The sequence below is a fragment of the Lepidochelys kempii genome, chromosome 2 (genome assembly GCF_965140285.1).
Source record: "Lepidochelys kempii isolate rLepKem1 chromosome 2, rLepKem1.hap1, whole genome shotgun sequence".
Classification (NCBI taxonomy): Eukaryota; Metazoa; Chordata; order Testudines; family Cheloniidae; genus Lepidochelys; species Lepidochelys kempii.
Window position 1 is genome coordinate 182180497 of NC_136381.1, and position 12944 is coordinate 182193440.

Consider the following 12944-nt stretch of genomic DNA (forward strand, 5'->3'; position numbering starts at 1 on the left):
CATTCCCAGTTAATGCCAAATATAACACATATAGGATATTTAATTTATTAAATAATAAGAGGTCAGTTTTTCAATGGGAGCTGCTGCATGTTGAACACTTTTGAGAATCTGGCCATTGATTCTTTGGTTCTGTTACCAAAACAAATCTCTCTTTCTTGGCAGTTGGCCAATCCAGTTTTGGAAGTCATTTTATACAGTGATTCAATGAAGCATAAAATCCAATCCCTAGCTTCTCTGCACCATTAAACCCTGTCACCAATCACTAGACAGCTCTGAGATAAACATGAAATATTCCTAGATAAATCCTCCATCTCCAGAGAAACGTGTTTCCTGTATAACTGTAAATCCAGGTTCTCTGTTGAAGATAATCCGGTCTGGCAATGCTCTGGCCCGAGAAAAATTTCCTGGGAAACTACATCTTTATGTAATGGCAAAGTCATCCAATGTTTTCATGCCACTATATTGTATTAAAAACACCTGTTTTATTTATACAATGACTCAAATGGCTTACAGATTAGGATCCTACAAATAATACATAAACTTTATAGCAAAAAATATACATAAAATAATTCATCCTTCCATTGTTTACATAAATGATGTATATTTCTCTGTGTGTGTATATATATATATATGTTGTATTTATATTTGGTGTACAGATGTGTATTTACACACACACAGTATACATTATATATAAATAAATGTATATACGTTTGTGTGTATATATATAAATAAATGCATATATGTGCCTGTGTGTGTATATATAGACACATAAATATACATACACACACATATATACACAAACATTGAGTATGTGTGTACTTTGCAGAATCTGCATACAAACAGTGCAGTCCTTCATTGGCTGTGAGCTTCAAAGGTATGAAAGATACCAACATTAAAGTCCTCAGATATAGAACTAATGTCACCGTTGTGGACAGAGGACTGGCTTGATGCATCTTCCTTTGTGATGAACTAAGTTTGCTGGACAATGGCAACCTGCAACACATGGCTTATTGCATGGACCAATCTCATTCCAGTTGTCACATGTTTTGACACATCCAGGGCCACAGGTATCATACACTGCACCATGTTTACACTGGGTTGCTGAAAGGCAGTTAAAAAAACAAAATACGTGATTGATAAAGATCACATGACTAGGATTAAAGATATGCCATTCTAATTACATTTTTTTAAAACCACAGTGCAATCCTTTATCTCTATAACATGTTAGTCATAGTTGCAGATATTTAATAGAACATCATAGCATCAGAGACAATCATATGAAAAAGTGCTTTATATAGAGATTCTGCTACATAGTGCTAAAGATGAGCGTGAACCAAAATCAGATATCTAAAATAATCCTGATCTTTGTGAGAATTCTAATCCGGATACTAACTTCAGAGCTGTCTTTATCAGTATAAAGTGCAGAAACAAAATTCTGGATCCAGAATACCTCCAAACTTGGGTAAAGTTCACATCTAGAACCAGATCTGAATTTTATAGTTTAGGCTTATCTCTGCTTTGACTGTATAGATGGTATAATGCCTTTCATCTGAGATTCTTGCAACATTTTACAAAGGCAGATAAATAACCTCATGATGTCCATTTTTCAGATGGGGAAACCAAGGAACCAGAAAGGTGAAGTCACTTGCTCAAGTTTCCATTAACAACCAGTGGCAAAGTTGACAGTGACAAGTCTTCCAACTCACAGGCATTGCTTTTAATTTCACTAATAGAATTGTACATTGCAGCAAGTCAAAACGGTGCTGTGAGTTCAACAGCAACACCACATGTTGGGGGGAAAAAACTCTGCTATCCACTTATATCAAGGGGTCACTGAGGTCAGTGCTTCTTATGTTTGGTGAGGCCAGTATGTGCCCCATGCAGTTGACATTTCAATGTATTTTCAATATAAATGACTATGCAGGGCTAAGCTACCACTACTAGATTAGAACGTTCAACTCTTAACATTGTATACTCTATTCCAGTATGGAGAATAATACATGGCTCAACAATAAATAAAAGGCTATTATTCTTTCAGAGGGCTGTGCTGAAGAAAGCACCATCAAGCGGTTTACAAATGGCAATAGACTCACAAGTATCCAGAATCCTATCTTGCTATTTACAGTTAAGTGGCTGCACAAAAAAGGTTGCTTCTCTCTTGAGAGGTATTACAGGTCCACTACTTTTTAAAGAATGCAAGTCACACCGATTCTGTTAGAGACAGAACAGGGCTAATTTTTTCCATGTACGGGGCTTAGAATGCCATTACAGCATTGCCATTATTCACAAAGAAAAAGCGAGCAGAGATACTCTTATTAAAATACAAAATATTGTAGTAATGTCATGCTAAGGTTAGGACTTTAATCACTAAGGCCAGATCTATACTAAAAAGCTAGGTTGACCCAGCTACATGGCTCGGGGGTGAAAAATTCTGACCTAAACCCATAGGTGTAGTTTGACTGCTATATTTTGAGGTGGGGAGGTGCAAAGTATGGGTGTGCCCCTGCACACACACATGTGCACACTGTAGCCATGGCTCACTGGCTCTCTCCCCCAACCTGGACTGGATACCTGGGCTGGTGGTGCTGGGGAGGGGGATGGGACGGCTTAATGATGGAGCCCCAGCTGCTGCTGGCTGGGGTCACTCTGGCACCAGCTGCTGTGGCAACATGGCTGCTCTGGTGCTGCTGTGGCCGCCTCCCTGCTCGTGCTACTGCCGAGGGGGTGTCACATGCCAGGTCCCTGTTTTCCCCCTGCCCATTCATGAATCCTCTTCCCTTCCCCTCCCCTTTCTTCTGCCCATTGTCCCCTGCCCCATTCCCTTCTCTTCCCCCTGCCCCATCCCCCTTTCGCTGCCCACTGTTTCTTCCCCCCACCCCACCCCTCACCCTGCCCCCCTGCTCGCACTCCCTGTTGTATAGGAAACGGGCAGGCACAAGGACCCAGGAGGAAACATGACGGGGTGGGGGAGGCACAGCATGGGAATTAAATGATAATTACTGTGCAAGTGGAATACTGGAAAATACAATAGCTGACATTTAAACCTGTTTGGGCATTTCACATTTTCAATTGTGATTGATCCAAAACATTCCACTTTGACTTAAGTCAACCAACAACTAAAAAAAAAGAAAAAAAAGGGGGAAAAAAGTTAAATATACAGTTAAAAACCTCCCCTGGATTGTTGACATGGGTCATTACCATGTAGACACAGAAAACAGAAGGGATGCTTTCATGTCCACCTTCTGATGCAAATACTTTTTAAAAATTTGAACACTAGTGATGTTAACTTTCCTAATATGTTAATACAAAACAAAAACTTACAATCAATGTTGCAAATAATACAGCATTTTGCACTATTACCAGTCCACTAGCATTTTTCCACTCATCTTCAAAAACATATGTTTGGCATTGCTGCTTACAATCTGGTCCTGACTTTAGGCTTTTAACAACTAGCTCCTAATTGTCCATATCTATTACTGCATTAATGGGAATTTACAGCTTTTAGTTACCCACTTGCAGAGAAAGTCTCTTGTTGTTCCACTGCACAAAAACACAGAGATCAAATATGAACTTTTGAACCGCTTTGTTTTTCACTGATATCTGGCAAATCTAGTTAAGATAATGTCTGATGTCTAATAAGAGTCCCAAACTGCTGCCTTTCTCAAGTCGGCCTCCAGCTGCTTTTCTGCATTCTAAAGTCTACCGAACTTTCTGAGTTAGGATTTCCAAATGACTACAGAGTGCAGCTTTTTCTGTTATGGTTGCCCAGCCTTCCCTTTCCTGGTGTTTCTTAGGACATCCAGTCTGGGCCTCATTCATGGTACTTGTTGCTTACAATTTGGATTCATCATTTCAGGAGCATTCTTGCCTGTGGAAGGGAGGGGACCTGAACAAACCCTTTAATTATACAGTTTTGCCTGTATTTCTAACTGCTCCAGTGTCTATCAAATGTTCATTAAAAAGTTAGAAGCTCTCTCCTCTCTCACAGAGGCACACAGAGGAAACTGACTAGAGTAAGATCTAGGAGAAATTCCACCAGGGACAAAATTATTTGGGGAAAAAAAATTGTGCACTTTAGACTTAAATTCTGCAAATGAGAGGGAACCAGGAGGACAAAACAGCTGGTTGAAACCAACATATAAGTGGAAATGATGACATCTGGAATCACCCTCTAACAACAACCCTTAATACACAGGAATCAAAGGAGAAAATCGCTTAGCTGACAAGAGCTCGTGAGAGCCAGTCCCTGGATGAAGTGGCTTTCTCAGTTCTACTACCTGCACCTCCCTCCTTATCATTGCCCAAACCATGCCTTCGCTTTTCTTTAGTATTGCCACAGCCACCCCTTCACAGGGAATTACTTCCCCCTTACCAGACTGAATCTTCTACATACGTCTTCTGAGCTCCAGAGGCTAAAAGTTAATACTCCACTGCCCAAATACCTTTGCCTTCCCCTCAGTCATCCTGGCTAGAATGTTTCTTTTCCTTCCTCAGCCCCATAAACACCTCTCCTCTGTCTTCATCTGCCCCACTCTCTCTCTCTCTCACCTCCTTTTTCCCCACTCTGTCACTCCCTCACCAGCCCCCTCACGTCTCTTTCTATCCTCTTAAACCTCCTTCCCTTATTTCTCCCCTTCTCTCACCATCCCGAGCTCCTTACTCTTCCCCTCATATGCTTTCTTATTCCCCATATCCATCCTCATAGCTTCTCACTCTCCCCTCAACTCATCTGCTTCCCACACACCCCTTCTTGCCCTTCCAAATCTTCTCAATTTACACATTGGTCTCACCAACCCCTTCATACCATAACCCATCTTTTTCCTTTTTATCCTTTTGTAACAAATCTCCCATTCACTAATGTCTTCTCCACACCCTTCTCTTAGTGTCATCTTAGATCACCTGTGCACTGTATGCCTTAAACAGCAGTGAACATGTGCTATTCATTTAGAAAATGAGTAGCTAGAGGATCCACTTTCTGGTTAGAGTGGGGGGGGGGAAAGTGTGTAGAGAACAGAACATATATTTAGTCTCCTGCGCATCCCATTTGGCTGACAGTCCAGACAGCATAAGTATTCTAAAGAATATTATTTAGCCCTGAGCTAGGCATACAGCATTCTGGGTATAAGAATTGGCAAGCACACGAGACCTGTGTTTTATAACACACAAAAGAATAATTAAAACCTGACTTTATTAATAAGTACACTCCATTCCCATTAGAATACGAGCCTTCCAAATATCCTGCAGTCTATGAAATGTCAAACAGGAAATGAAAGTCACAGATTACTAAATTTTATGATATATATATTGTTTCATAACTAGAAATGTTTATCCCTAAATAGGACGAAATAATGGTAATGGTAGGGTTGAACAAAAGGCAGCTAAAGCTTAAAACCTTGATACTGGTTGTTGTTACCATAAGAAGTGTATGGAGGCACTTTATTTTTTATGAGGTCCCTGCGCAGTCCATACAGTTTTGTGGTATAAAATGTACCATCCTGACACCACCCAGATATTGATAGTGTGAGCTGAAATAAAGGTCAGATGATCAAATACAGAATATCTGCTGGCCCGTGGATATTTGTAAATGGGAACAAGATTACCCTTTGGAGGAACTGTAGAGGCCCTTTGTGATTTGGGCCCCCTTAAGTCCTTTTGCAAATCTGAGCCATCACTGAGATTTTCAAATCCCAGGGAATTTAGAGACACAACTTCCATTACAATTAATGAAAAATGCACGTACAGATCACGAAGCTGGCTTTGAAAAAAGTCTCAGTCCTGGCTAGGAGGCCCAGATCCCAATGAGATTTGAGTGTCTTAGGCTATGTCTACAGTACAGCCTATGTTGGCATAATTTATGTAGCTTAGGGGGGTGGTTTATTCACACCCCAAGCAACATAAGTTACACCAACGTAAGTGTTCATGTCTCCCATCAGCATAGACTGCCTTCCCCAGACGTGCTGCCCCGGCACAGCTGCACTGGTACAGCTACGACACTGCACCACTGTCTGTGGAGACATGGCCTTACTTCCCCCTTTGAAAAGTCCAGCCCCTATACTTTATTCTCGCCTTCCAAATGGAGTATCAAGTGGAAACTTACTCAGACACATGCTACTTTCCTGAGGAGATCCCCAAGGATTTTCAACCAAAAAAGCACGAAAAGAGTGCTAGTGTTTTTGAGGGGATGTTACAGAGGTAAGAAGTTTCTACAAATGTCCATTTTAATGACGGGGGGCGGGGGGGAGAAGGGTTGTCTTGACTAATAGCCTTTCAAGGCCTTGGTAGAGGATTTATGGACACCCCTTGCTCAAAATGTTGTCTCAAGGGGTGTTTTGTCCTTAGAAAAGTTCTTATCTTTGATGACACTGTAGAAAAAAGGCAAAACGTTTTATCACTATAGACATCCCCTTATTAAAGGAGTCTCTTTCACTGATACAGCGCCATTCCAACCGGCTCATGCTTACAGGGAACATTGCATTAGTTTCCCATTTGTGTCAAAGGAAGCAAGAGAGCATTAGCTGCTACAATTGTAAAAGTTAGGTTAGGCCACTGGTGTACTGAAACCATTGCCTCTCATGACGACTAATGTTGTCTCATTGGTTCCTAATACTCCCCGCTCTATCTCTATGTATAAAACAGGAGATGGATTGATTGTAAACTCTTTGGGGCAGAGGCCATCTTTCCATTCTGTTTGGACAGAGCCTATTACAGTGGGGTCCTCGTCTATTACTAGAGATCCTAGGCAGTCCTGCAATAATAAAAAGTAAAGAGAATCCAGGCAGCTCATGAAAACAAGGCAAGGGCTGTTTTCTTCAGGCTCCAGTCTGACCTGCTACTGGATGCATCAATGGATTAAAATGACACATGTCATTAATGCTTTATGGGGCCACATTTAGGGAGCAGTACATTCACATAGGCACATTCTGTCTGGATTTCTCTGTTCCTTTGTAAAGAATAATTAGAGATTTCAGGAGCACTCATATATTTATCTGTTTCATTCATCCCTTCCTGCTATTGTATCCTCCATGTAATGGAAAATTATGATGCAAGGGTAGACATTGAGTCACACAATCACCAGAATAGATCGCAGAGTAACAGCTCTTTGACCAGCAGAGAGTATCCCACTCATCTTTCCAAACTATAATTAAGCCTGCAAGTCTGTCACGGAGGTCACGGAAGTCACAGATTCTGTGACTTTCCAGAACCTCCGGGACTTCAGCAGCAGCCTTGGGCCAGCCGCACCCGCCGCTGCCGGGGCATTCTCGGGCCGCCCCGCACCGCCCCTCCTCCAGCAGCAGTGGCAGTCCTGGGTCACGCCGCCACCCCCACCCCTGCACCTGTGGTGTCCCCAGGCCACCCCCTGCCCCAGAGCACCCAAGATTTAGTCAGGGGCATATAGTACAAGTCATGGACACGTCATGGACCATGAATTTTTGTTAACTGCCTGTGACCTGACCATGACTTTTACTAAAAATACCCATGACTAAATCTAAGTCTTAACTATAAGACTTCCTCCCTCCCCCAGGCTGCAGGGACACAGGGAGAGTGCCACTGCTGGGCATCTCCATGTGCCTCCCCTCCATGTGTCATCCCTGGCAGCGCCCCATGTCATCTTTGGGAGCATCTTGCCATTTTCACCCACAATTGGGGCAAGATTACCATGGACAGTTGGGTACTGGAGATCATCCACCATGGATACACCACAGAGTTCCTCTCATTCCTGCTGGACCACTGCCCCGCCCCCCCCCGCCTCCTCCTTGAGGACCCATCCCATCAACTGATCCTCCAACAAGAGGTGTATGCTCTGCTCCTCAAGGGGGCAACAGAGCCTGACACACTTCACTACAGGGGACAAGGCTTCTACTCACCATACTTTCTCATCTCAAAGAAGGGCGGAGGGCATCGTTCCAGTCTAGATCTTCGAGTGCTCAATGCATTTATTAAAAAGTCCAAATAAGGTAGGGTCATGCTGGCATTGATTATCCCCTACCTACCTGAAGGAGCCTGGTTCATGGCTCTCAACATGAAAGACGCTTACTTCCACATGGACATTCACCCAGCCCACCACAAGTTACTCCATTTTCAGGTAGGGCATCAGCATTACCAATTGTGGGTCCTCCCATGTGGCATAGCAGCAGTGCCAAGAGTGTTCACAAAAATCTTTGCCATAGTAGCAGCCCAGATGTGCTGCCTAGGCTACTCAATATTCCCCTATCTTGACAACTGGCTCCTGGTCACACTATTGCAACAGGAAGCAACCTATGCAATCCTCTGTCTTTGCAATCTCCTGGGATCCCTAGATATCTGCGTCAATGAGGAAAAGTCAGTGTTGATACCTACATGATGATATATTTCATGGGGGGGGTGGGGGCGACTTGACTCCAGCATGGTGAGGCTTTTCTCCCAGCAGACCGCTTCACAGCACTGACATCCCTCATTGCAGATGTGAGTCGCAGACCACGCACCACAGTCAACCACTGTCTCTCCCTCCTTGGTCATATGGCAGCCTGCCCTCACATGACACCACACATACATCTCCATGTGCATTGTCTTCAAGCTTGGCTCTTCTCCATCTGCAGACCCAACAGAGACCATATAGAGTCCCGGAGGACCATTCCCAGGGCCATGTTGTCCTCCCTCACATGATGGTCTGACCCCTTCAAGCTGTGTACCTACCAGGCACCAAGAATTCCTGGGCCAACATGCTCAGCAGGACTCTGTACCTCAATCACGAGTGAGAGCTACCTGATGCCACACTCCTGTACCTCTTCATGAAGTGGGGCATTCCCCATTTTCTTTGCTACTCACGAGAACCAAAAGCTGCCCCTCTATTGCTCCAGAGGGAGGACTTTAGGGGAGGACTATCAGGGCAATGCTCTCCTCCTCCCCTTGACAGGCAACCTCCGCTACAACTTTCCCTCCATTCTCCTCCTGCCAGAGATGCTATACAAGGTTCACCAGGACAGAGCCACCATTATACTCATAGCCCCATTCTGGCCCTGTCAGTTCTGGTTCACGGACTTCCTCACACTGTCCGCCTGCACACCACTCCACCTCTGCACAGGGCTGGAGCACCCATGGGGAAAAATTAGTCGGTGCTCTGCACCCACTGGAAGCCAACCTCCTCCTCCCCCCACCCGAGCGCGCTGTGTCTCCATTCCTCTGCCTACCTCCCAGCACTTCCCGCCCAGCCGCCACCAAACAACTGGAGGGGGTGGAGTTTGGGCGGGGCAGGGGTGAAAGGGGGCGGGGCCTATTGGGAGGGGTGGAATGGGGCAGGTCTGGGGGCAGGGGGAGGTCAAGCACCACTGGCAGGAGCAGAAGTTGATGCCTATGCATGGGCCCATTGCCACCACCACCACTCACTGAGCACGGTATCTATTCCACTGGTCTTCGACTATCTCCTTGCCCTCAAGATGTCAGACCTGGCCCTCAACTCTATTAGAGTGCACCTGGGAGCACTCACTGCCTTTCTGCCTCCTATGGATAGCTCCTCAGCGTTTATGCATCCCACCACTATCAGCTTCATGAAAGATTTACTCAACACCTTTCCACCAAGACTAAAGCCCACGCTGCCATGGGATCATAATCTCATTCTCTCTGCCCTCACAAAGCCACCCTTAGAGCAACATGCTCATTCTCCCACCTCTCGATGAAAGTGACTTTCTTGGTGGCCATTACCTCACCCACACGAGTCAGTGAAGTCACAGCTATGATGGCGGACTCCCCCTACACAATATTCCACAAGGACAAGGTGGTCTTATGGCTGCCCCCTAAATTCCTCCCAAAAGTGGTGTCTGAATTCCACCTAAATCGGTGCATACACCTGCCAGTTTTCCACCCCAAACCACACACCTCCCCTACTGAAAGAGCCTTGCACTCCCTTGATGTCTGACGTGCACTGGTGCTCTACCTCCCTAGGATTCAACCCTTTTGCATTTCCAAATTAGTCTTAGGTACATCTGTGAATGCTACAACTCAGGCTGTCAATTATTCACAGTTAACTCACACGATTAACTCAAAAAATTTAATCATGATTAAAAAATGAATCATGATTAATTGCAGTTTTAATCGCACTGTTAAACAATAGAATACCAATTGAAATTTGTTAAATATTTTGGATGTTTGTCTACATTTTCATATATATATATATATATATATATATATATATATATATATATATAAATGAGAGAGAGAGAGAGAGAGAGAGAATTCTGTGTTATAATTGAAATCAAAGTGAATATTATTTTAATTACAAATATTTGAACTGTAAAAATGATAAACAAAAGAAATAATATTTTTCAGGTCACCTCATACAAGTACTGTAGTGCAATCTCTTTCTCATGAAAGTGCAACTTACAAATGTAGATTTTTTTTGTTACATAACTTCACTCAAAAAACAAAACAATGTAAAACTTCAGAGCCTATAAGTCTACTCAGTCCTACTTCTTATTCAGCCAATCACTAAGACAAACAAGTTTGTTTACATTTACAGGAGATAATTCTGCCCTCTTCTTATTTATAATGTCACCAGAAAGTGAGAACAGGCATTTGCAAAGCACTTTTGTAGCCAGCACAGCAAGATATTTACGTGTCAGATATGCTAAACATTCATATGCCCCTTCATGCTTCAGCCACTATTCCAGAGGACATGCTTCCATGCTGATGATGCTTGTTAAAAAAAAATAATGTGTTAATTAAATTTGTGACTGAACTCCTTGGGAGAGAATTGTACAACCCCTGCTCTGTTTTACCCGCATTCTGCCATATATTTCATGTTATAGCAGTCTCGGATGATGACCCAGCACATGTTGTTCATTTTAAGAACACGTTCACTGCAGATTTGACAAAAGGCAAAGAAGGTACCAATGTGAGATTTCTAAAGGTAACTACAGCACTCAACCTAAGGTTTAAGAATCTGAAGAACCTTTCAAAATCTGAGAGGGATCAGGTGTGGAGCATGCTTTCAGAAGTCTTAGAAGAGCAACACTTAGATGCGGAAACTACAGAACCCAACCCACCAAAAAGAAAATCAACCTTCTGCTGGTGGCATCTGACTCAGATGATGAAAATGAACATGCGTCGGTCTGCACTGCTTTGGATTGTTATCGAGCAGAACCCATCATCCACATGGATGCATGTCCCCCGGAATGGTGGTTGAAGCATGAAGAGACATATTAATCTTTAGCGCATCTGGCACATAAATATTTTGCAACGCCAGCTTCAACAGTGCCATGAGAACATTTGTTCTCACTTTCAGGTGACATTAGAATCATAGTACAGAAAGGGACCTCGAGAAGTCATCTTGTCCAGTCTCCTGCACTTGTGAGAGGACTAAGTATTATCTAGACCATCCCTGACAGATGTTTGTCTAACCTGCTCTTAAAAATCTCCAATGATGGAGATTCCACAACTTCCCTAGGCAATTTATTCCACTGCTTAACCACCTTGACAGTTAGGAAGTTTTTCCTAATGTTCAACCTAAACCTCCCTTGCTGCAGTTTAAGCAACATTGTAAACAAAATCGGGCAGCATTATGTCCTGCAAATGTAAACAAACTTGCTTGTCTGAGCAATTGGCTGAACAAGAAGAAGGACTGAGTGGACTAACAAGCTCTAAAATTTTGCATTGTTTTATTTTTGAATGCAGTTTTTTTTGTGTACATAATTCTACATTTGTAAATTCAACTTTCATGATAAAGAGATTGCACTACAGTATTTGTATTAAGTGAACTGAAATATACTATTTCTTTTGGTTTTTTTACAGTGCAAATACTTGTAATAAAAAATAAATATAAAGTGAGCACTGTACACTTTGTATTCTGCGTTGTAATTGAAATCAATATATTTGAAAATGTAGAAAACATCCCAAAATATTTAAATAAATGGTATTCTATTATTGTTTACAGGGTGATTAATCACGATTCATTTTTTTAATCACTTGACAGCCCTAGCTACAACCAATCCAATATACCCACATCTGATAGAGTCATGGCACATGCTATGCAAGCACAGGCCGCCACATCGGCCTCACGGGTGGACGTTTCCTGACAAGGCATCTCTCATGCAGCAACGTGGTGCTCCGTTCACCTGTTCATGACACACCATCCCAGCGCACAAGCAGCAGCAACACACATTCGATGGGACAGGCTGTACTGCAGACCGCACTTCCGTTGGAATCCTCGCACCCACCTCCGCACTGATCACTGCTCGTGAGTCACCCAAATGTGGAATACACTTAAGAGACCATCAGTCGAAGAAGAGAAGTTATCTACCTGTAACCAGAGGTTCTTCAAGATGTGTCGTCTCTGTCTGTATTCCACTACCTGCCCTCCATCCCCTTCGCTGAGGACTGCATTCCATTACAGTAAGAGAGAGACTGGAGAGGTGTTGATCTGTACCACCTCTTATATCCTCAGCTGGGAGCATGAGTAGACATACAACACACATGCGGGTCAACGGACACTGCTAAGAAACACTTCTGGATTCAGGCACAAGGCACCCACGTGCACCCACGTGTGGAATATAGATAGGGATCTCGCATCTCGAAGAACCTCCAATTACAGGAGGTAACTTCCTCTTCTCTGTAGAAATAATTACTTGCCATTAAAGCAGTGCAAATCACATGGGAACTTTGCCTCAGTGACCAAAATTAATGCACATGAACACTATATATTTCCATGACAGGCTGGGATTCTCTCTCTCAATATACCGATAACATACCATACTAATATGCGCGTGTGTGTGTGTGTGTGTGTGTGTGTGTGTGTGTGTGTGTGTGTGTGTGTGTGTGAGAGAGAGAGAGAGTGTGTGATTATATATATTTTATAGACACACGCCTGTAGCTTAGAATGTAGGCTGGCTGCTTATCAAATTTTAGCCTAGCCATTTATTGATTTCCATTTTTTCCCCTCCTATTATAATGATATAAAAAATTTCAATGTTCTT

General features: G+C 43.2%; 1 protein-coding gene across 3 annotated transcripts in view; it reads right to left on the minus strand.

The window, feature by feature from the left end:
• The window catches only part of BMPER (BMP binding endothelial regulator), a 263953-nt gene that overhangs the window by 76005 nt on the left and 175004 nt on the right, over positions 1 to 12944 (minus strand). Inside the window, exon 15 of one of the 3 annotated variants that reach the window (XM_073332935.2) lies at positions 731 to 1101. The exons of the other annotated variants lie outside the window; for them this stretch is intronic. Coding sequence (XP_073189036.1) covers positions 920 to 1101 — 182 coding nt within the window. The 3' untranslated portion in view covers positions 731 to 919. Of the gene's footprint in view, positions 1 to 730; positions 1102 to 12944 lie in introns of those variants that run through there. 3 annotated transcript variants of the gene reach the window in all.